Source organism: Borostomias antarcticus, assembly GCF_949987555.1.
Source record: "Borostomias antarcticus genome assembly, chromosome: 7".
NCBI classification, from domain to species: domain Eukaryota; kingdom Metazoa; phylum Chordata; class Actinopteri; order Stomiiformes; family Stomiidae; genus Borostomias; species Borostomias antarcticus.
In genome coordinates, this window is record NC_140240.1 from 11,015,344 (window position 1) to 11,037,706 (window position 22,363).

General features: G+C 48.0%; 1 protein-coding gene across 1 annotated transcript in view; it reads right to left on the bottom strand.

Annotated features, from left to right (window-relative positions):
- The window catches only part of pacsin1b (protein kinase C and casein kinase substrate in neurons 1b), a 41,033-nt gene that overhangs the window by 16,781 nt on the left and 1,889 nt on the right, over positions 1–22,363 (bottom strand). Inside the window, exon 2 of the mRNA XM_084440667.1 lies at positions 4,594–4,745. Within this exon, the coding sequence (XP_084296793.1) occupies positions 4,594–4,653 (60 nt within the window). The 5' untranslated portion in view covers positions 4,654–4,745. The remainder of the gene's footprint in view (positions 1–4,593; positions 4,746–22,363) is intronic.

The window sequence follows — 22,363 nt, forward strand, 5'->3', positions numbered from 1 at the left end:
ATGCTCCTTTAAGCCACTCTGTCCTATCAGGCTCTCGCTGGAACACACAGTTGATGTTGTTTTGTTTGTACAGGCTTTGCGGACAACTTCAAGCTGGTGAGGGGTCAGTCCTAGCTCAGCGAACACAGCCTCTTGCTCCTCTGTTGGACCACGAGTTCCCCTCTTCTCCATTTTATTTTCCCCCTTAGCAGCCTCCTTCGTCTGTGCCTTCGGGCAGAGGAAATAGTGATGGTCCACTGAAGCATTGCCTTTCTTACACTCCTCCTTGCGACAGAGGAACTTTGGAGTGCAGGCGCCGTCGACCCCGTGAACATCCAGGCACTTTATACACGCTCTCACTCTTCTCACCTGAGCTTTCCTCTCCGCCAGTTCGGCCTTCCTGAAGGTTTTGCAGCGAAACAGTTTCCCACCGTGTTTTTCATCTCCACACAAAGCACATGGCACCTGCTGAGAGTCTCTTTTCACTTCACTAGCTGTAGTCTTAGTGAACGACTTCTTCTCTTTCCACCTGTCTCCCAGCTTTTCTCTGTAGCTAGGTTTCTCGGGAGCATTAGCAGGCCATGGTTTGCTGGGCAGCAACTGCTCCAACCTCACGAGTAATGACTTTTGGTCTTCCAGGAACAGTAAGAGCCTATCAAAGCGGTTTCCTGGTTGGACATCATTGATGGAGTTTCTTACATACATGAGCCACTCTCGTTTCATGACATCAGGGAGCTTGCTCTCTAAAGACCGAATCACAAGCTGGTTCTGCAAAGCGTCTATGCACCCCAGGTCCATTAGATCTAATGCTGCTCTCTTCACTGTTAGGATCAACTCTAATGCCTCTCGTGGCTGATGGTTCTTTACAGCAGGTCGCGATTGTAGCTCCAACACAATCTCTTCTGCAGTTTGAGCTTTATCTCCATAACGGTTTTCTAGTTCCCTGAAGATATCGTATGCATCTCTGCAACGCAACAGCCTGAGTTCACTCTTCACAGTCTCGTCTATACTGTCTAGTAAATGTAGTTTCTTACACTCACGTGACCCCGTTGGCTCCGCTTGCGCCTGGATACTCTCCCACTCAGTCTTCCAACGCCAGTAGTCCCTCCTTTCCCCGGAGAACTTGGGCAGGCTTATGGGAGTTAGCCTTATTGTAGGCCGGGCCCACTGAGAGCTGCTATTAACCCCGGCGTATGCACCGGAGCCGCTGTAAGGTGCGCTACTCCCTTGTCCCATGCTGAGGTTGGCAGGCGGAGCAGCTGGAGCGCTCAGTGCTTGTGACGTGCTGGCGTGAGTCGGAGGTAGAGAAAACCCAATATTAAGTCCATCGTCAGACTGTCGTGACTGCGGGGTGGGATGTAATGTCTGTTGGGGAGTGCTATTGATGTTGCTTGCTCTTTCAGTAGAAATGAACTGAGGGCTTGTGACGTGTATAGTTCCCTGCCCGTAAACAGGCGGTGTGACATCAGCAGACTGGGTGTTAACGGGTGGAGTGGTAATAGCAGGAGTTCCAGATTGAGTAAAAGTAATATTATCTGCAGCTCTATGGCTGTCATTGGCTGCTGTGACAGGCCCGCTGCCTGCATTATCTCCTCCCACATCTTTATCCTCTTCTTCCTCACCCCCATCACCGTTACCATCATGCTCTGTACTGTCCCTTTTAATACGACGTCTGCATCCCCACTCATCCATCAGTTGCTCCTTGTCCTCTTTCAATGACAAATAGAGCATCCATTGTTCCTTTCCGTGAGGCCAATAATCTTTCCACAAACTTACAGTGTTTCTCAGATCATGGAGTTTTCTATCCAATTTGTTGGTTTCGACCCCTTGCTGCATCCATGATACTACTCTGTCTTTCCCGAGTGCCTCAGCCTGATTAAAAGCCGACTTGAACTGTTTTACAAGAGTGTCTATGTCTGGCGCTGCATACTTGGACCACAGCATGTCCATGATCGTGTCCTCGGCTCCAAGGAATTTCTCCTCACTGGCGTCTCTCCTCGCCAGGGCATCCCGCATCTCAGTGTCGTTGCCTGATGGATCTGCTTGTCCCAATGCATCAATATAGTCATTATTGGCATCAAGGAGTTTGTTATAATCATTCCTCAATCTTGCTAACTCATCTGATAAATCACCTTCACGTAAACGGCCAGCGCAGACACTTAGCCGGTTTATTTGTGTTGTGAAGTTTTGTTGCACATTTGAACGCCTCTGCTTAAGTGTCTCTAGGTTTGACTTGTCCTCCATCATTGTTTTCCCCAGATGAATAGAACCACCAGTCACTTTGTTTCCTAATCACCAGAATTACTTCAGTAAAAAGAGTCGTTCAAAAGATTCAAATCGGGCAAAAAGAATCGTTTAAACGATCCGAACCAGGCAAAAAGAGTTATTTAAAGGATTCGATTCTTTTGATCAGCCGTCCGGTTAGTTTGTCCAGAACGCAATTAGCCCCGACAACAGTCAGTTTTTAGCGTTTGCGTTTATACTGTCCACACAGCCTTATCTACGACTGGAAATTACTTCAGCCTTTCGGCGACTTACTGCCCTTTAACGGCCCCGTTAGCTCTTGGCTCCGGCTCCTCCGTTGTGATGGCGTCGTTGACGGCCGCTGGGGATGGTCTCTCAGCCTCCTGCTTCAAGCCTCTAGTCCCGCGACGGTCTTTTCGATGTCCGCTCGGGCTCTCGTACTCGCTGGCACGGCTCCGACGACGGTTTACAACTGTCCAGATTTTACCAGACTAGGCTCCTCTGTCTAATAAACTCCCCTCTGGAAGGGTCTTCAAGAACGGTACGGCGGATTGGCTACAACTCTGGTTTCTTTGTAGTGACGTTTATTTCGCTCATGCACACGCACACATACACGTCTCCCACAACCGTTAGCTACAGTTGGTAACTTAGAAGAAATAGAAATCGTAGTTAGGTTGTAAACCTGCAATACAACACAAACACACAAAACATACTTGGTATTAATAACAGGAATTACAACAATTAAATCGTGTATATACATTTTGTGACCCGAAACACTAACCATGCTAGCCTCAACACTCACCGACAAGCATACCGGTCCTGACAATCAGGTTAAAATGAAAAACCAACTGAAGTTAACGTCACCTAAAAATCCCTACGCCCCGGCGAACTACGCATGTCCTAACAGCCTGGAGATACGATATAGTTCCAATAATTAAGAAAGCATAATCAATCATAACATAACTTATTCGTAGATCACTAACTTCCCTGGAAAGTTCTACACCCATAAAGTCAACCCCACCGGGTCTTGAACCCCGGTCTCCCGGGTGGGAGTGCAATGCTCTCACCACTGCACAAGTAGTGTAGTGGTGAGAGCATTGCACTCCCACCCGGGAGACCGGGGTGATGATTTTGGTGTCCTTTTTATTTTGGTGTGCTGGGACTACTACTTCTTGTGGTGCCAGCAGAGAAATGCAGGCCAACATTGTCCGAAGTGATGGAGTAAGGGAGGGAGGGAGTGATAACCGGACAAACGCTATACTAGGTGCGCTGGCTTACAGCCACGCACAAAAAAGGAAGCTGATGTGTTTCTTTCATGATTCTTTATACTTCAAACTAGCTAAATACCTGCTTAAGTGGAGCTTTGATAATAGGACATCCCGCCCCATGACAGACAGCGAGACAGACAGACAGACAGACAGCGAGAATGACAGATGGAAGAGGAAGGTCCAGTGAACTTCACCCACACCAGTGGTGCAACTCTGCTGATAAGCTATCGTTCATATCTAGTTCACAGCCACCTTAAGAATGTGGCTTGGTGATGAACCAGTGCTGTGCCACCTTAAGAATGATCTCCGTCGTCGCCTGCAGTGATGGATGGACGGTGTGGGAGGAGCCTGCGCTGGTGCATGTGAGGTTATGTAACTCTGGGGGTGGGCGGGGGGTTGTTATGGTCCTAATTTACAGCTCTTTGTGGCGGTAGAACCAGCAGCGCCTGGTGAGACAGTGATGGGGTAACGCTATATGAGCACACACGCACACACACACACACACAACCACACACGCAGTGGCAGGCATAAACATACACACTGGGGGATAACACACAACAGATCACACACCTTTGAAAGCCGACTGTAGCACACATCCTAGTGTCAGGCGGGGGAGTGTGACACATTCTCTCACCCATAATTCCCCTTGGCGGCACCCCTCCCTGCTGATCCAAAACACCTGCCTGTGGGACTCTCCCAGGACCACCACCGTCACAGCCCCGCTGCCAGCCCAGCACTGCTGCAGCAAGGTGCCTGTCTGTCTGTCCGTCTGTCAGTCAATCTGTCAGTCTCGCTGTCTGTCTGTCTGTCTCGCTGTCTGTCAATTTGTCTATCTCACTGTCTGCCTGTCTGTCTGTCTGTTTGACTGTCTGTGTCTCACTATGTCAGTCAGACAGTCTTCCCATCGGTCTGTTTGTCTGTCTCACTCTCTGACAGTCTGTCCATCTGTCTGTCTGTTTGTCTGTCTGTCTGTCTCACTCTCTGTCAGTCAGACAGTCTGTCCATCTGTCTGTGTCACTGTCTGTCAATTAGTCAGTCTACCTGTCAGTCTGTAGGTCTAACAGTCAGTCAGTCAGTCAGTCAGTTTGTCAGTCTGTCTCACCTCCCAGAAGCTGTCGGTGGTCTCCTCCTGGCTGGCGGTCTCATCATAGGCTCCAGACATGGTGCTGAGTTTGGCCTAGTGGCTGGAGGCTGTCTGTCTGTCTGTCTGTCCGTCAGGCTGTCTGTCTGCTGCAGAGGGACGCTCCTCATGCACTGAGGAAACAAACAGACCAGCATCAGAACCACATGGCTGTAGGCCAGGAGAGAGGCAGACCCCCAGTCAAGCCATCAAACTTTATTTGTATAGCACATTTACAACAACAACAACAACAACAACAACAACCATGGTTGACCAAAGTGCTGAACAGGAATACCAAAATCAGATATAAAAGAAATAATAAACAATCAACATACTGTAATAGCAATAATAATAATAATAATAATAAATAATTCACACAACTGCAGCACATTTAAAAATTATGTTGAGGGGTCTAGCACAACTCAAATTGAATGGCAACAAGATGAGGTGCAATAAAAAATATTAAAAAATCCCTAGGTTCTGGGCAGTGTATGTATGTATGTAATGTGCAAACAGTAGGTCAACTGTTCCAGAGATTGGGGGCAGCCACCGCAAAGGCTCGGTCGCCTCTATTTCTGAGCGTGGAGCTCGGAAAATCCAGTTGGTACTGGTCAGTTGACCTCAGTGCTCTAGCTGGAGTGTGATGGTGCAAGAGTTCTGCTTGATAGGGTGGCGCCAGCCCATTTAAAGCCTTAAAAACAAGTGTCAAAATCTTTAAATTAATTCTGAAGTGGACAGGAAGCCAGTGGAGAGGCTTATATAGATGTTACGCTTTCTTTTATCAGTCAAAAGACGAGCGGCTGTGTTCTGTACTAGCGGCAGACGACAGAGACGACTGCTCTACACCCACATACAAAGAATAACAGTCTAATGAAGAGGAAATGAAAGCATGAATACCTCTCTTGAAGTCAGTGGGTGAGAGGCCTTAACCTTGGCTAAAAGTCTTAACTGAAAAAAGCTAGTTTTGATGACAGAACTGGGCCGCATTTCCCAGAGGCATCGTAGCACTACGTTCATCGTAAGCTACGGCGTTCATCATGCGCTACGATGAACGTAGCGCTACGATGCCTCTGGGAAATGCAGACCTGATCTGTTTATCAAATTTAAAGGAGCTGTCAAATATTACACCAAGATCCTTTACAAAAGATATTCTTTGATATAAGATTACAACAAAAGTAGAATTTTGTAATTTCTTTTGGCATACATCGTTGAATAGGTGAACACTATGGCCAATTATGTGAACCAAAATGGGACAGAATGCTTTTCAGATCAATGTTTTCTTTTATATCAGACATTTTGGTAGAAGAATGTCAGGTATGAAACATTCTTCTACCAAAATGTCTGATATAAAAGAAGAAATTTGTTTTACAATGTACTGTCTTTTTAAATCATTTAGGATTCAATTATGATTTTTGTTTTGTCTATTACTATGTACTGTTTTTAAATGACCTTTTCTTTTCACTCTGTGAAGCACAGTGTTACATTTGCTTGTATGAACATGCAGGGGCGGGGATCCTGGGAGGGTCAGGGGGGACATGCCCCCCCACAATATTTAGATTGGGGCAGTGGCATTCAAATGACCACACAGCCGCGTAGGAAGATGTCCCTCCAAAAAGAATATTGCAAAATTTCAATGTCAATGTCCCCCCCAAAGTTGGATACAGATCCCCGCCACTGTGAACATGTGTTATATAAAGACTTCCCATATCTTCCCTGTAGCCAAACAAAGTGGGATCATGTGGCCGGATCATTTCAGAGAAGGAATAAAATAAAGTGGTTGAACATAATCCACCATGAAGCAGGTGTGTTCCCTTTCTCTGGTCAGGCTTTTCTAAATGGAAGTGAGTTGATGATGCAGAGGAGGGCAGAGGAAATCATATTCATTCTGTTAAAACAGGACAAGCTTTTCAGACCTCTTTAAAAAAGCCCTGTGAGTGAATACATAAACAAATCTAACAATCATGGAATAGGCTACACTGACATTAATGAAATATATTTTTTCTCTTTGAAGCCATTCTATAAAAATATTCATAACTCTAGTACAGATCCTTAGAGTGAGTGAATACAAATACTCTGAACAACTGACACGTACAGACTAATCAGAGTTGAAAATGGAATTACTATCTGCTCAATCAACCTAGCCTGACACAAACACATTGCAATTTAATTTCACTTCATTTTTAAGTATGAAAGTGCTCCCATTGCCACCGCATTCTGAGATGGGAGTTGCCGAAGGAGTCCTCATCAATTAGTTCATCCCCTAACCAATCACACTGCACAGTTGAATTCCGTCATCGCATTCAAAGGACGCTGATTGGCCTGGTTGGAATTCCGACCGAGAAATCACTCCAGATGAGAGCCTTTCCAGAACCTGAATCGCATTTCGAAAATTAAAGCGGGCGTGCGATTCATGGGCTGGAGCCAGGCTAAAATCAACCTTCTTTCACACGCACAACGTTAATTGTAGACGGTTTACCTGAGCAGTATCAGAATGAGGTCTCTGGCTAGCTAACATCCCGCCCACCTGTTAGAAGACTCTGGCTGCTGCTGCGGCTTTGACAACTGCCCATTGATTTCCTGTGGCAGTCAGTGACTCATCGGCTCTGTTACAACGCTGAATACTGATTGCGGCGTAATCATCCCCCGTAATCATGACTGGCCCCACTCCCCTCTGTCTCCCCTCTCCCCTCTGTCTCCCCTCTCCCCCACTCCCCTCTGTCTCCCCTCTCCCCCACGTCTCCCCTCTGTCTCCCCTCTCCCCCTCTGTCTCCCCTCTCCCCCTCTCCCCTCTGTCTCCCCTCTTCCCCTCTCCCCTCTGTCTCCCCTCTCCCCCGCTTCCCTCTCCCCTCTGTCTCCCCTCTCGAGCCTGGGGGATGTTCAGTTCCTCCAGGACCCAGACACCCAGGTCGTCCAGGTAGTTTTGAGTCTACCAGATGTCCCCGACCTCCACGCCGTGGTTAAGTATGCACCTGTATCAGACACTAAAATCCCAGAATATCCCCCATGATCCTGACTTTCCCACTGGGATTACGACTGTCCTGCTGTCACAGTGAGTGATCTCTCTGAGAGGATGCTGCTGGATACGAGAGCAGCCCCCCTCCGCTAACCCCCCCCCCCCTCCTCTCCTCCCACACTGCCACAACACAACACCAGGGAACAGCTTGTGCCCTGACTCTGCTTACACTCTCACACACACACGTGCGTCCGGTACGTCATCTTTCTCTCGTCTCTCCGAACAGAGGCTGCCGAACAAAGAGGTGCCAGCGAGCCTCCTGTTGACTGAGTGAGGAGGGAGAGGTGGAGGGAGGGACGGAGAGGTGGAGGAGGGATGGAGGGAGAGAAGGACAGAGGTATGGAGGGAGGAGTTGGGGGAGAGGTGGAGGAGAGATGGATGGAGGGATGAGGGGAGGGATGGAAGAAGAAATGGAGAGATTGAATAAGAGATGAAGGGAGGGATTGAGGTAGGGATGGAAGAAGATGTGGAGGGAGAGACAGAGAGAGAGATGGAGGGAGGCATGGAGGGAGAGGTGGTGGAAGGGACAGAGGGAGCACAGAGACTGAGACTGGACAGAGGCTTAAAGGACTCTTGCCTTAGTGATGAGAGTTTCTGACAAACCTTCAAATCTCAACGTCTGACACCTGATGCCAGTCTAGAGTCACCGTGTGTAGCCTCAGCCTTGTCCATTAGAGAGAGAGAGAGAGAGAGAGAGAGAGAGAGCACCAGCACTGCTGGACTGTTACCCTGCTACAACAACAAGTAGCACACAAAGCCAAGCCTCGTGTGTGTGTGTGTGTTTGTGTGTGTGAGAGAGAGAGCTATTCCTGAGGATCCTCATGCTGAGAGAAAGAGAGAGAAAGGGGGGTGAGAGAGAGAGAGGGAGGGTGAGAGATAGAGACAAAGAGAAAGATGGAGAGAGAGAGAGAGAAAGAGAGGGAGAGAGGGGTTGTGTTGTGAGTGGGGTTCTGGGGGGGAGGGGATGTGCTGCATGGGTATGTGGGTCAACCCTAAACGGGTAGAGAACTACAGTACATCTGACAACAGAGATTCGGGGGACTCAACAGACCAGCCCGAAATGTCGGTTGATCCGCAAACCAAGCAGGCGCACGTGGACCACGGCTGGAATATCAGCTAAGCAACCTTGCCGACGAGTACGTGTCGAGCTAGACGTCTATCACGCTCGGTTAATCCATTAGACCACGAGAGGAGGCTTTTGTTCTGAGTGGTAGGGCTCGCTCACTAAGACAGAGAGGCTGATTGGAGGAGACAGCACTTATGCCACCACCCACGCACCTTACACATTCTGCTTCAGCTCTCAAACAAACAACGTCAATGCCAATTACGGTTTTGCCATACGTTATCAACGCGGTAGAATCGACCGAAGTGTAAATGGAAATTGAGAGAAGACGCGCAGCTTATTGACGTCCCTGTGGGCGAACAATAACAGAGAGATGTGTAGACCGCACACCCACCCACACACCCACCGCATGCAAAACCCCGCCAGCTGAAACGATCAACTAGTCCCCCCCTGCTACACCGTCGACCCCATCTTGACCACCTACTGGCCAGGATCTCCATCAGTCAGTACCAGACCGCCCCCCCCCCCACACCCCACCCCTGACAGGGAACCCCCCCAGAACACGAAGCTCAACACAGGCACCCCTCTAACAGAGAGAGTGGCACAGAATGAATTAGACAAGACAAAGAGCGTCAGACGGAGGAAGATTGAGCGAGCGAGAGTGGGAGAGAGAGAGAGAGAGAGGGGGGGAAAGAGAGAGAGAGAGAGAGAGAGAGAGAGAGACAGGGAGAACGCGATCTCCCTCCTTGCGCCAGAGCAACAAAGGCAGAGCTTACCCCCAGTTCTCCATTACAGCGACGCTGCCGTGCGGCACTGTCTGCTGCTGCTGCTCACAGACACGTGGGCTCCCCCTGCACCCCTCTCCTCCTCCTCCTCCCCTCCTCCTCCCCTCCTCTCCTCCTCCCCTCCTCTCCTCCCGTTTGTTTTAGCTCTGCCCAGCCCCCCTGTGCACCATGAGAGCATGCAGGCACCAGCACACAGAACAGGGGGAAATACACAACCGGCCACTCTTGTCTGTGGTCTGATCGCCTCTGGCCAGGCGTGTGTGTGTGTGTGTGTGTGTGTGTGTGTTTCTCAGCAGCGGAGAGGGATAATCCGGTACTGTTTTGGTCGAATGGCTCAGACAGAGTGGGAGGAACGACAGACGGACAGAGAAAGAGAGAGAGTAGAGAAAAGGGGGAGGGGTCATGAGAAGAAAGCGTTCCTTCCCGTCAGCGACCAAGGCATCGTGGAGGTCTGGTCTGAGCCGGAGTGATTGACAGCTGACGGGAAGACTTGAGGGGAACGGGAGGTACGGGGGTTAGAGAGAGACCCCGGTCTGTGACCTGGCCAGGGAGGGGTTAACAAGGAGAGAGGAGAAGGAGAGACGCGCGTAGATGAGCGGGGGTCGTTAACGAGCGCCATGCCTGTGTAATTAGGCTGTAATAGCTGCTCTGCAGGAGAGCAGGAGGAGAGGAGGTAGAGAAGAAGGGAGAGGTGGAGAGAGAGGAGAGGTGGTACGAAGCAGGAAGAAGGGAGAGGCGGAGGGAGAGAAGAGGAGAGGTGGAGAGAGAGGAGAGGTGGTACAAAGCAGGAAGAAGGGAGAGGCGGAGAGAGAGAAGAGGAGAGGCGGTTGGATGTGGAGGGGGAGAGAAACGAGTGTTGCGTCACACAGCGGGTGGTAAAAGCCGGCGGCAGAGGAGAGGTCAGGTGCGTCGCCGGCCCGGCTCCTGCCCCTGCATCCACGCCCGCTTTCATTCTCCAAAAATGTGATTCAGGGCCTGGAAAGGCTCTCGTCCAGGGTGATTTCTCAGTTGGAATTCCGACCAGGCCAATCAGCGTCCTGTGTTTGTTTGTTTTTTTGTTTTTTGCGTGCTGTGATTGGTTAGGGGATGAACTAATCGCTGAGCACTTCACTTCGGCAACGCTCATCTTGAAAAAAATGCTACAAAGGGAACATCTTTCAATAAAGTGAAACAAAATAGCGATTCAGCCTCAGTGTTAGGCTACAGGCTACATCAGACAGAACGATCTAGAAAGAAAGTGCACATTTTGTTGACAATCTATTCAAGACAATTCTAACACAAGGTACAATTAGCTTCAATAATGAGAGCTTGTTCTCCCACATATACAGGCATACAGCTTGAAATAACCTCAATATTCATGAAGGCTTGATTGCAACGCTGTGTTCTGATAAGATAATCACAAATGACTGATGATAATGACTAGCAGAACATTCCAGAACTGAAGGTACAATGATGTTGCAACAAATACCTGAAATACAACATGGCCTCGAAGGAGTCTCGCAAGGACAGGAGGGGAAAGGTGAAGAGAGGGGAACAGAAGAAGAGAGAAAAAGAGGAGAGGAAGGGAGAAAGAAAGGAGAGGAGAAAACAAGAGAAGAGAGGAGGGAAGTGAGGAGAGAAGTGTGAGGAGAGGAGAGGAGATGAGAGAGGGGGGGAGGAGAGGAGAACTGTTGGTCCAGAGCTTGTCTGACTGTGACTGACTGTCTGGGAATGGGAGGGAGAGGGGACACGTGTGTGTGTGTGTGTGTGTGTGGGGGGGGGTCCACTGCAGCATGGGACAGGGCCTCCACACTCACCCCAGGTCCAGATCCACTCTACACACACACGCACGCACGCGGACACACACACACACACACACACACACACACACACACACACACACACACACACACACACACACACACACACACACACACACCCACACACACACAGTCTCCATGATGGCAGAGGAAGATGAGAGGAGTACCTTCTGTTGACTTTAGCAATAGGGGAGATGTCCTGTGTACTATGTACAGTATGGCAGGTTAAGATTGATGCAGGTGATGAAAGAAACATTTAATATCATATAAACTTTTTTGAAAATGACACAGATCATTCCCGGTCACAGGAAAACATTTCACCAGACTTCTCTTCCATTAAGCACTTATGGGCTGTGGGAATTCCCCTGGACGGTAACTATCTCCACGGTGATGGAGTGGGTAACTGAATTATGGCAGCCTGCTCTTCCTGGTGGAGTTCTGGGAAATCACACACTACCACAGAAGAAGATATACACTCTACCACAGAAGAAGATATACACTCTACCACAGAAGAAGATCTACACTCCAGATGTCCCAGGTAATGTTTACATACATGGCTGTGGTAAAGTGACATACAGTAACATGGTAAACTTTTGAAAATTGCTTTCAAAGCTGAAAAACCGTGAAAAAACATTTCACCAGACTTCTCTTCGCACTTATGAGCTGTGGGAATTCCCCTGGACGGTAACTATCTCCATGGTGATGGAGTGGGTAACTGAACTAGGAAATTGCATTTCCTGCAGAAACTGCGTGTGAATGCTGAGCAGCTGAACGAAATCGCAAAAGCATTGCTAAAAATGTATAAATGTGAACCAGGCCAGGTCCAGCCTGGCTTATGTGCGTGGCTGGCTTGTTTCTGTTCGGGACTGGTAGGACGGAAGCTAGTCATGCCACTGAAATAGCTGTGAATTGAAATTACATGAAATAATGTCTGATAAATTAAGTTAGGTCTTGTCGCCTGGACACATCAGTTCCAATGCTTCCAATTCTAATCCTGCACAATAAGTGCGGGATAGCCAGTAAGCTCATGACATAACTCAAAGACATTTGCTGTCTTTGGTGCATCGCCACGAAGCTCAAATGAATCACACTACACAGCTGAAAAACCTGTAAACTGAAAAACCTGTAAGCCTAGCTAAAATGTTAATCTGGCAGAATTGGAAGTATGACAGTATTGCAGTAACTCAATTACCCTTATTGACCTTAGTGTCCTGTGTAGATGTCCTCAAAGTTAGGGCAAGGGTAGAGCCTATAAGTAAGGTGTGATGACAGTCAGCATGGCCTGAGGTTCACAGCTCAGGTCAACTCCCAACTGAAATCACACTTGAGGTAACCACTACATTGGCGTAACTTCCTTTTTCAGTATGGCGTCAGTCAAACAAACCAGGCCAGGTCCAGCCTGGCTCATGTGCATGGCTGGCTTGTTTCCGTTCAGGACTGGTAGGACGGAAGCTAGCCATGCCACTGAAATAGTTGTGAATTGAAATGACATGAAATAATGTCTGATAAATTAAGATAGGTCAGTTCCAATGCTTCCAATGCTAATCCAGCACAATAAGAGAGGGATAGCCAGTTAGCTCATGAGCTCACAACAATTAGCAGCAGCTTCCATAACATTAATGGTAGCGGTCAGTGGCTAAAGCAATTACACTGATGATAACATAAAGTCATCCCCACCAGGTCTTGAACTCCTGGCTCCCAGGTGGGAGTCCAATGCTCTCACCACTACTCTACTTGTGCAGTGGAGATCGGCGGGTTGGTTTTGGTGTCCTTCTTCCAGTCCCTAGTGTGGGTTGGGGTTAGAATTAGGGTTGGGGTTGGGACAGGATCTGACCTATAAGGCAAAGGGTAAAGGTTGGAGTGAAAGGACGAACATGTGGAGGTTTGGTGTATAGTCCCATAAAGTCATCGCCACCGGGCCTTGAACCCCGGTCTCCTGGCCACTACTCTAGTGGAGTGGAGTGCAGTGGAGATTGGTGGGTGGATTTTGGTGTCCTTCTTGATTTTGGTGTGCTGGGACTGCTGCCTCTTGTGGTTAATTACATAGCATTTCACTTCACATTATACATGATTCTGTGTATATTATTTTGTATTTAGCTATTCAGTATATATTTAGAGACTATTATTGTACTTACATAAGCGACTTACATAAATGTTCTCTTCAATTATTGCTCTTTATTACTACAATGTAACAAATAAACTGCTTTGTATTTGTAAATTCTATGAGCCAAATCCACAAAAGGATTGTGCGGCTTTTGCAGCGGTAAACCCCGTGCAAATGAGACAACAAAATAGCATCCAATCCACAAAGCACACGCCAAGAAAGCATTGCAAACTGCACCGATGAGCAAGTAGCTCCACGCCAGGCTCATTTAGGTACTTCCGTGCAAAATTGCCCCAAATAAGCCTTCCGTCTGATCCACAAAGACCATGAGCTAACTGCCACACGCGGTTAGAGGTGCAAATACCGCTTTTGAAAAGCTGGTATTAACTGCAGCAGTCAGCGCGCACTCTCTCCTTCTGTCTCTCCTCAGAACTTGTGAAGTTTGAATGATATTGAATTGATATTGGATGATATTAAGGGCGAAATATATATAGAGGGGGATTTCAAAATAAGTTCTGCCAGCTGCGATGCACAGACACAAACCAAACTGATATTTTCTGCAAAAAAGTGGGGTCTGTCGTTTTCATTATGATCCAATCTGTGTCCTGAAATATAGAGAAAAGCTTGACACACTGGGGAAAGATACGACTATATCCAAGATCGGATATCTATATACAAGAACAAATTGCATTCAGCTGGTGGTAAGTTCAACACATACAGGCCGGCCCCAGGATGAAATGACAGGGTGTTAACAACAGTGGCTAAACAATAACACACGACTACTGTTTCAAAATCAAATAAGCTACATTTATATAGCCTAACAGCGGAGTGTCTACAAGAAGTGTGTTTACAATTGGTAATGAGTTCTAGGGCGCTATAGAGATGAAAGTTGTGTTCCAAGCGCTATAAACTTTTTTTGCAGCTGAAATAAGTTTTAATAACTTATCGGGCTAGAGTGCAGGCTGTAAGGCTGTTCTGACAACGAGGACAGTCGTTTTTTGGCAAAACTGCAGACGGCGAACATTAGCACTAGCTTACATTAGATAGCTGTCTTAACTTGGCTAGTTAGTCTGCAATCTGCAGAAACACGACACTCATTGCCACGGGCGTTCTGGGGGGGGGGGAGTGGAACCGACTGTTAGGACTGACAGAGCTGCCAAGTGTCACGCGGGCGGGGGGGGGAGTTTACTACTCCTTTAAGTTATAAAATCTCGGGGGGGGGGGGGGGGGCACAGAGATTGTTAATGTATAGGGCCCAGAATTGTGTGGAACGCCCCTGCTCATTGCTAATGTAAAGGTAAAACACTGGTAGCCTAGCCAGCTCTAAACTCCAGCTCTACTGCGCTCGCTGTTCAGCTACATACAGCTTGTCGGTGGGACACACACCCTAAGGTTCTCCCTGTGCGGAGGCTGGGAGCTGCTGCCCTCATCACATTCACACTCTATAAATAGAGCCAGGAGTCATCAATTATTGACTGTCTGTGTGTAAACAGATAGGAAGCACGACTATAGCCCTCGCTCACCTGGAGGAGGAGGCCTCTACACACACACAGGACTGCAGCGGTGAGTCACCTGATCAAATGCATTCTCATACTGTACGATGCTCATTTGCTGTAATTGTAGGCCTACCCTTTTTACGTCAGTGTTGATTGCGAAAACATTGAGAGTATACGCAATGTCTTTGGAATGTGTATATTTTGTATAAGAAGTTGAATATACTGTAAGCATATAACAAGCTCCTTCTGGGGAAAAACAAAAAAGTTTTTCTAATCTCATCGAATCTATACTCCATATAGGCTACCCTTGACAACAACAACAACAACAACAACAACAACAACAACAACAACAACAACAACGGTTCTTCAACATGATCTGAACCCATACCATTACCTACAGAATAGGATTAGGCTATGAACACAGAACCTAATGTATCATCAGACAACAGTATAGCCATGGGGCAGCTAGCTGGGTAAGCGCGGGGTTAAGTACCACTCACCTTCCCACGTGGCGTTCTAGACGTTGAGGAAGCTTGGACAGAGGCACGGATGCAGACTAGTAGAAACAAAGCTCTGCTTGCGAAGGGAGTGGCAACACCAGAGGTACGCTGCACAACTCAGCCCAATAAAGCTCGGTCAAGGTCCGAACGCAACCTTATCTGAACACTGAGACCGTCACTCGCTGCATACCAAACACAGCCGGGCTATGTTGAAACACAGACCATACCCTGCGGCTAGCTGCACCACACCTTTCTATAACACGCTCAACACTGACAGCTCTATTACATTGGCAGATCTCCCCCTGTAAACAACGTCAGCGCTTGGCCCACTGCCACCCACCACTGTGCAGCTCGGTAGCTGATCCAACCCGTCTGCAGGAGGAGCCGTGGCTGGCGACGACGTCCACATAATCAAATCATGCAGGCTGATTGATGAGAGCTAGAGGTGACTGAGATCATGCAGGCTGATTGATGAGAGCTAGAGGTGAGCGCTGACTTCTCTGGCTGGCTGGGAGGCTGGTCGTACGGGCAGGGAAGTGATCTGCATCTAACAAATTCCGTAGACAAACAGTCCAACTACCAGGTCGGCAGAGTGGAATAATTAATTATCAATTAAATTCCCTTTTGACAAAATCACCCCCACACAGTTATTTTCATATGGCTATTTAAAATAAGTGCAGATGATAACAATATTAAAGTAAAAATATCTATATCTATCTATCTATCTATCTATCTATCTATCTATCTATCTATCTATCTATCTATCTACCTACAGTATCTATCTATCTATCTATCTATCTATCTATCTATCTATCTATCTATCTATCTATCTATTTACTGTATCTATCTATCTATATATCTGTCTGTCTGTCTGTCTATTCTTCTTTCCTACCTACGCTACCCTTCTAAACAAGTGTGCATTGAATCCGCAAGAGACCAGAGCATTATCTACAGGTAAGCTGGCTTCTTTTTCCCTCTTTTTAGAACCCACCCAGAGCACCTTGTATATCACGGTAATAGTTGACGCACACTGAGCAGGGCCGGTTTTTGTACCCTTAGCATACTGTTGTTTTTAAAGGAATAGTCAAGGTAAAATGCATGTTTAGCCCTGTTTTAAGGTTACTTATGATCATATACAATGGTTCAGATCAAAATGTTGACAAAACTAGCACTTTTGAGAAAGTCTGATAATTGCTCTACCACCGTTTAGGTCATACAGTGGATGTGGGTGGGCACCTTGAAAAATCATTCAAAAACATGTTAAACTCTCGAATTCAAAGACAAGAAGCTCACCCAGGGGGTAATTGGTGTAGGTTTGTGTTCTGACATCAAATTCGCCGCAAAGTATGAATCCTGTAGGGTTTTATTGATCATTTTATGAAATCCATTGACTTGTATTGAAGCGACCGTTGTAGATGTGTAGATCAATCCGCAGAGGGGATTTAGGAAGCGGAACTACTTACGGTAGCTATTGTTATTGTTTATGTTGCTAGGCTACCTAGTTTGCGGACGTTTACACACGTATGTGCTGCGACTAAATAGTTCTATGCTAAATATTTAAAAACGCCTTTCCAGATGAACTAGAATCTTACTTTATGGCGAATTATATGTCAGAACGCCAACTAACACCTCAGTGAGTTTCTTGTCTCTGAAATTGAGAGTTTAACATGTTTTTTGAATTATTTTTCAAGGTGCCCACCCACATCCATTGTATGACCAAAACGGTGGTAGAGCAATTATCAGACTTTCTCAAAAGTGCTAGTTTTGTCAACGTTTTGATCTGAACCATTGTATATGATCATAAGTAACCTTAAAACAGGGCTAAACATGCATTTTACCTTGACTACTCCTTTAAGGAGGTTGTCAAACGCAGCATTTTTAACCAAGGTCTAGACCACTCTGTGGTAATTTTACTGTACTTTAGTTCTGCTGCCGACCGAAAGAATAAAGTTATCTGAAGTAAAACACACTGTTTAGAATCCACCGTACGGAGGACTGACAAAGACACAGTTCCCTCTTGTACCCAACACATTTCTGTTCCTAGAACGTTTTGGTTTTGCTGAAGGTGCACGTTTTCAGATCAATAGAGAGTATGGATTGGTACTGAACCTGGTCACCTGGTGAGTGGTGTCTCTAGGTCCGTGAGAGCCACGCTCCTGGTTGTTCTTTCCCTGGCGGACCTGGGAGATGTGTCACTACAGAGGGACAGAGCTGGTGCAAGCTTGGGTGCCGGAAACAGCGACACGCCCTGCTGCTGGGTGCACTTAGTGCGCACACACACACACACACACACACACACACACACACACACACACACACACACACACACACACACACACACACACAGCTGAACTCTGACATATCCTCGGGAAGGCAAACTAGGCCATCAATAATTAGCCAGCTGGAGAGCACAGGGCCGTGCCTATCAAATGCATTCTGGGAACGTCTGACAGAGCAACGCGTGTTGCCAAGGAGAGGTGAAGGAAGGAGGAGATGGACAGATGAGGCGGCGAGAGGAAGTGGAGGGAGGAGGTGGAGGAGGGAGGAAGTGGAGGGAGGAGGTGGAGGAGAGATGGAGGGTGGAGGAGAGATGGAGGGAGGAGGCGGAGGAGAGAGGAGGTGGAGGAGAGATGGAGGAGGGAGATGGAGGGAGGAGGGGGAGGAGAGAGATGGAGGAGAGAGATGGAGGGAGCAGGTGGAGGAGAGAGGAGGTGGAGGGAGGAGGTGGAGGAGAGATGGAGGAGAGAGATGGAGGGAGGAGGTGGAGGAGAGATAGAGGAGAGAGATGGAGGGAGGAGGTGGAAGAGGGAGGAGGAGGTGGAGGAGGGAGGAGGTGCAGGAGAGAGATGGAGGGAGGAGGTGAAGGAGTGAGGAGGAGATGGAGGAGGGAGGAGGTGCAGGAGAGAGATGGAGGGAGCAGGTGGAGGGCGGAGAGAGATGGAGGGAGGAGGTGGAAGGACTCAGGTAGAGGAGGAAGAGGAGGAGAAAGTAAAGCCAAAGAAAATAAAGAGTTAGTGGAGGAAAATAAAAAATGGAGGATGTGGAGGATGAAGGGAAAAGGAGAAGGAAGAGGAGGTAGAGATGGAAGGGGTTGAATCCCTCCCTCCCATGAACGCTGACCTTCATCTCCGCCACCCATTACCCACCAACCCTTCATCCCAGCAGAGCATACAGCCTCCGGCCTCTGATCACCCCCCCCCAGCACCCATCCATTACCCATCAACCCTTCATCCCAGCAGAGCATACAGCCTCCGGCCTCTGATCACACTCCCCCCAGCACCCATCCATTACCCATCAACCCTTCATCCCAGCAGAGCATACAGCCTCCGGCCTCTGATCACACTCCCCCCCAGCTCCCATCACAGTCCCACTGCTGGACCAGGCCAAATACCAAACACTACTGGCAATACAAACACAATAGACATAATGGTAAAATGTTGTATATTCACTTGCACAAAGTATAGGTCAAGGTCACGGGCATCAGTGGAGGTGCGTCCAGTGAAGGAGTGGGATAATTGAATGAAGCGTTGCAGGTGTGCCTTTCCCAAGCCAATCGTCTGTAATAAATAAATAAATAAAACGGGCTAGGACGGGGGAATGAGCGAGTCGGAGTGAAACGCTTTCACAGCAGGAGATTGACATCCTCGTGTGTGAAGTACAATAGCACAAATTAAAGAGCCAAATAATGATATGAAACGTTGGGAGCTGCTTGGCAGGAGATAGAGGTGGCTGTCAGCACTTAATTCAACTCATTTGCATTTCATCGATAGGTGTGTACGCTTAAACACAATTCAAATGAAGGCAGTTGCTACGAGCCCGTCTGAAACCCCTCATCTCACACACAGACTCCCCATCTGAACAGATAAAGAAATGTTAGTCACACACTTTTTAACCAACTCATCAGTTATACCAGTGAACTAACTCAAAACGTACACATACCTTGCAACTAGTCTGACCGTCAGCTGGACTGGGCGCCATGTCTCAGACCATCTGTGGTCCATCCAAACATGTGCCTCATTCAGGGGTCTCTTCCTGTGACCCCACAGCCCACCCCTATTCAGCAAGTCCTTTATGACCACTCTGGGAGAACCGGACATGAAGCTGCTATAAGTCCTGTGTGTGTTCTTGAGTGTCTTAATACTTTCTGTCGATGAGCCCCTGACCAAATCTGGAAAACATCTCCATCAAATTAATTAATCACAACTCACTTATTCTCGCTTTATTTCTAATGTTCTTGTGCATGAAACGACATGCTATGGTAATGGTAAATAGACTGCACTTATATAGCGCTTTTCCACCTTAGCGGCACTCAAAGCGCTTTACAATGGCCTCTCATTCACCCATTCACACACACATTCACACACCAATGGCGGTAGCTGCCATGCAAGGTGCTAACCTGCTCATTGGGAGCAATTTGGGGTTAGGTGTCTTGCTCAAGGACACTTCGACATGTGGACAGTCGGCGCTGGGATTCGAACCACTGACCCTTCGATCATTGAACGACCCGCTTTACCAACTGAGCTACAGCCGCCCTACATGCTGACCAGTAGGAAAAGCTACTACCGGCGACGTGTGATCTGGTGAAATAACGAGGCAGCGGGCTCTAGAACCAATCATTCAGCCTCTGCGGCCGCGAATTAAATCAATAGCTCAGAGCTAGCATGAAGGCCTCTCTTTCCCTCCGCGTGTCCATCCCAGTTTGTTTTGAATCAATAATCTGCCCCGGGGGCCGGTTCATCGCAGGGACGGGGTATTTATTCAGGCCTCCCTCTGAGTGACCAGTGAGCCTGAGAATACCCAGCCCACAGCATGAGTGTGGAGCGGTCAGCACTCAGGCGGTGTCTGAGTCTAATCGCAAGTAGGCGATGTATGAGTCACTCTTTTTCTCTCTCATTAACACACACACACACACACACGCACTGCTCGCTGATACAACCCACCGCTCACACAGTGTCTGATGGAGTTTCTATGAATCTCTGGCTATGGACGTACGTGATCCATTGAGAGCAAACGCTTAGTGTTGCTGCCAGGTAAACACTGCTGTAAATTCCTGCCAATTTGGACTTTCAGATGCTTATCAAAGTTGGAGATACATACTACGCCCCCTCCCTTCTCTCTCGGGCTTTCGGTCTCTCTCTCTCTTACACACACACCTACACGTCTCCTCAGCACACACTCATGCACCTAACTGTCCCCCTTTAATAACCCTCGTCACAACATTTTCCCTTCTGCCCCTTCCTCCCGCCTCGTTTGGCTCCCTGGCGTCTCACAGTCAGTCGCGTCACCTTCTCTGGGGACCGGAGACAGGAGCAGACAGAGCTCTTAAAACCCCTCTGAGAGGAGACAGGAAGTCAGGGAGGCCTGATCTCACACCATACACCATCACCCGAGGGAACGGCTACTGATACGTCACGGCCTCTGCCACCTTAAAGGACACTCCGCACGGGCTGCGCCATTCTTACTGCCCTTCCTTCGGGAAGACATCACGAGACGGGTCTGAAGTGGTCCCGCGTACTCGGTAAATCCGGTTCCCTCAAACCCATATACTGTACTTCAGAGACGTCATCCCACCGAGATGAGCAGACGCAGAGACACACTCGGTCGACAGTTTTCTGGTCTTAATTGGAAAGGGGTTGCTGAGGCCCAGCAGGGTTGTCTGTCATACACCACTCTATCAACAGACACACAGACAAAGGGGAGCAATGCTGCGTGTCTACTAGTCCTGGCAGCCCCGAAGGTCATGTTGAAAGAATGATGGAAAGTCCTGTCTCAATGACTCCAACTCTCTCCTAATCTTTACAGATCGGCAGACAGATCTCTGCTGTTGTTCTGTCTCCATGCCGATATCAGCGTCTATGCCCTCAGAGAGGAGACAGCAGCAGTAGCAGAGATAGGAGAAATTGAAGCAGATGTTCCGTCTGCCATCTCCTAGTTTCCCTCAAGGAGGGAAGGGATGGGTACAGTATGGACCAGGGCCAAGGCTAATAGGCTGTCCAGCAAGGTGAGGCTAACCTCTCTCCCTGGGTTTTTGTGAAGTGTTTTCATTATCTGATGCCATGGGGCGTATGGTTTTCTTGAGAAATGGAGGGGGAATTGGGAAATTGGTACTTTTTTTTTCCAGTACAGCTGCTTCGTCTTTCGTCTCTAGATTATTCAAAACCTGAAGAGAACACAATGTGAATTTCTGGAGTTTTACGCCCCTGGCTGATGCCCAATATGAATCGGAGCACTTTTCATCCGCAAAACATGGAGCTATAGCTTTGCAGGAAGCTATAAAGGATGGGCTCTTTTCCGGAGGCACGCGTGATTGTCTTCTGGGTAGCGGCATGACATCATCAGGGATGGATTCCTAGGAAGCGGGGAATAGATCGGCTGGTCCTTTAAGGATGAGCGGCCGGTCTCTCCCCTTTGATCCCCCGTGGGGATCCTATCACCGGCTCCAATTACTTAACAGCCCAGACCAGAGGCTCGCTCTCCCCTCCACCAACACAGCCCTGGAGGAAACGCCGGGAGAGAGCGAGGAGCTCTATGGGGGAAAGACTTTAGAAGATCCATTCCATTCACCAGCAGTGTTTAAACACTGGGCTTAAAGGCATCAGAGTGATCAGGGACTAACCACTATCTGCTCTCGGCTACTTTCATCCACTGTCAAACCCATTACTGTACTACAGCTGAATAACCATGTAATAACATGTCTACACGCAGACTAATGTACTGTAACTATAACAGCATAATACTCGACATTCTGCATATAACGGAATACAAGGATGAAAATCATGACTTAACCTGAACAGGATAACAGCTCTGACTGACTGAGCCCACCCATGTCTATCTGTTTGTGTTATCTAATGTTTGAAAGTGATTGTGAATCCCCATGTGACCACCCAGACGTTTTAAGTACAAATGGAAATTGCAACCAAACAATGGCGCCTCCTCCCTGGGGAACACGCTGCCAGATCCAAGTTCATTTGGGAAGAAAAAAAAAAACACGG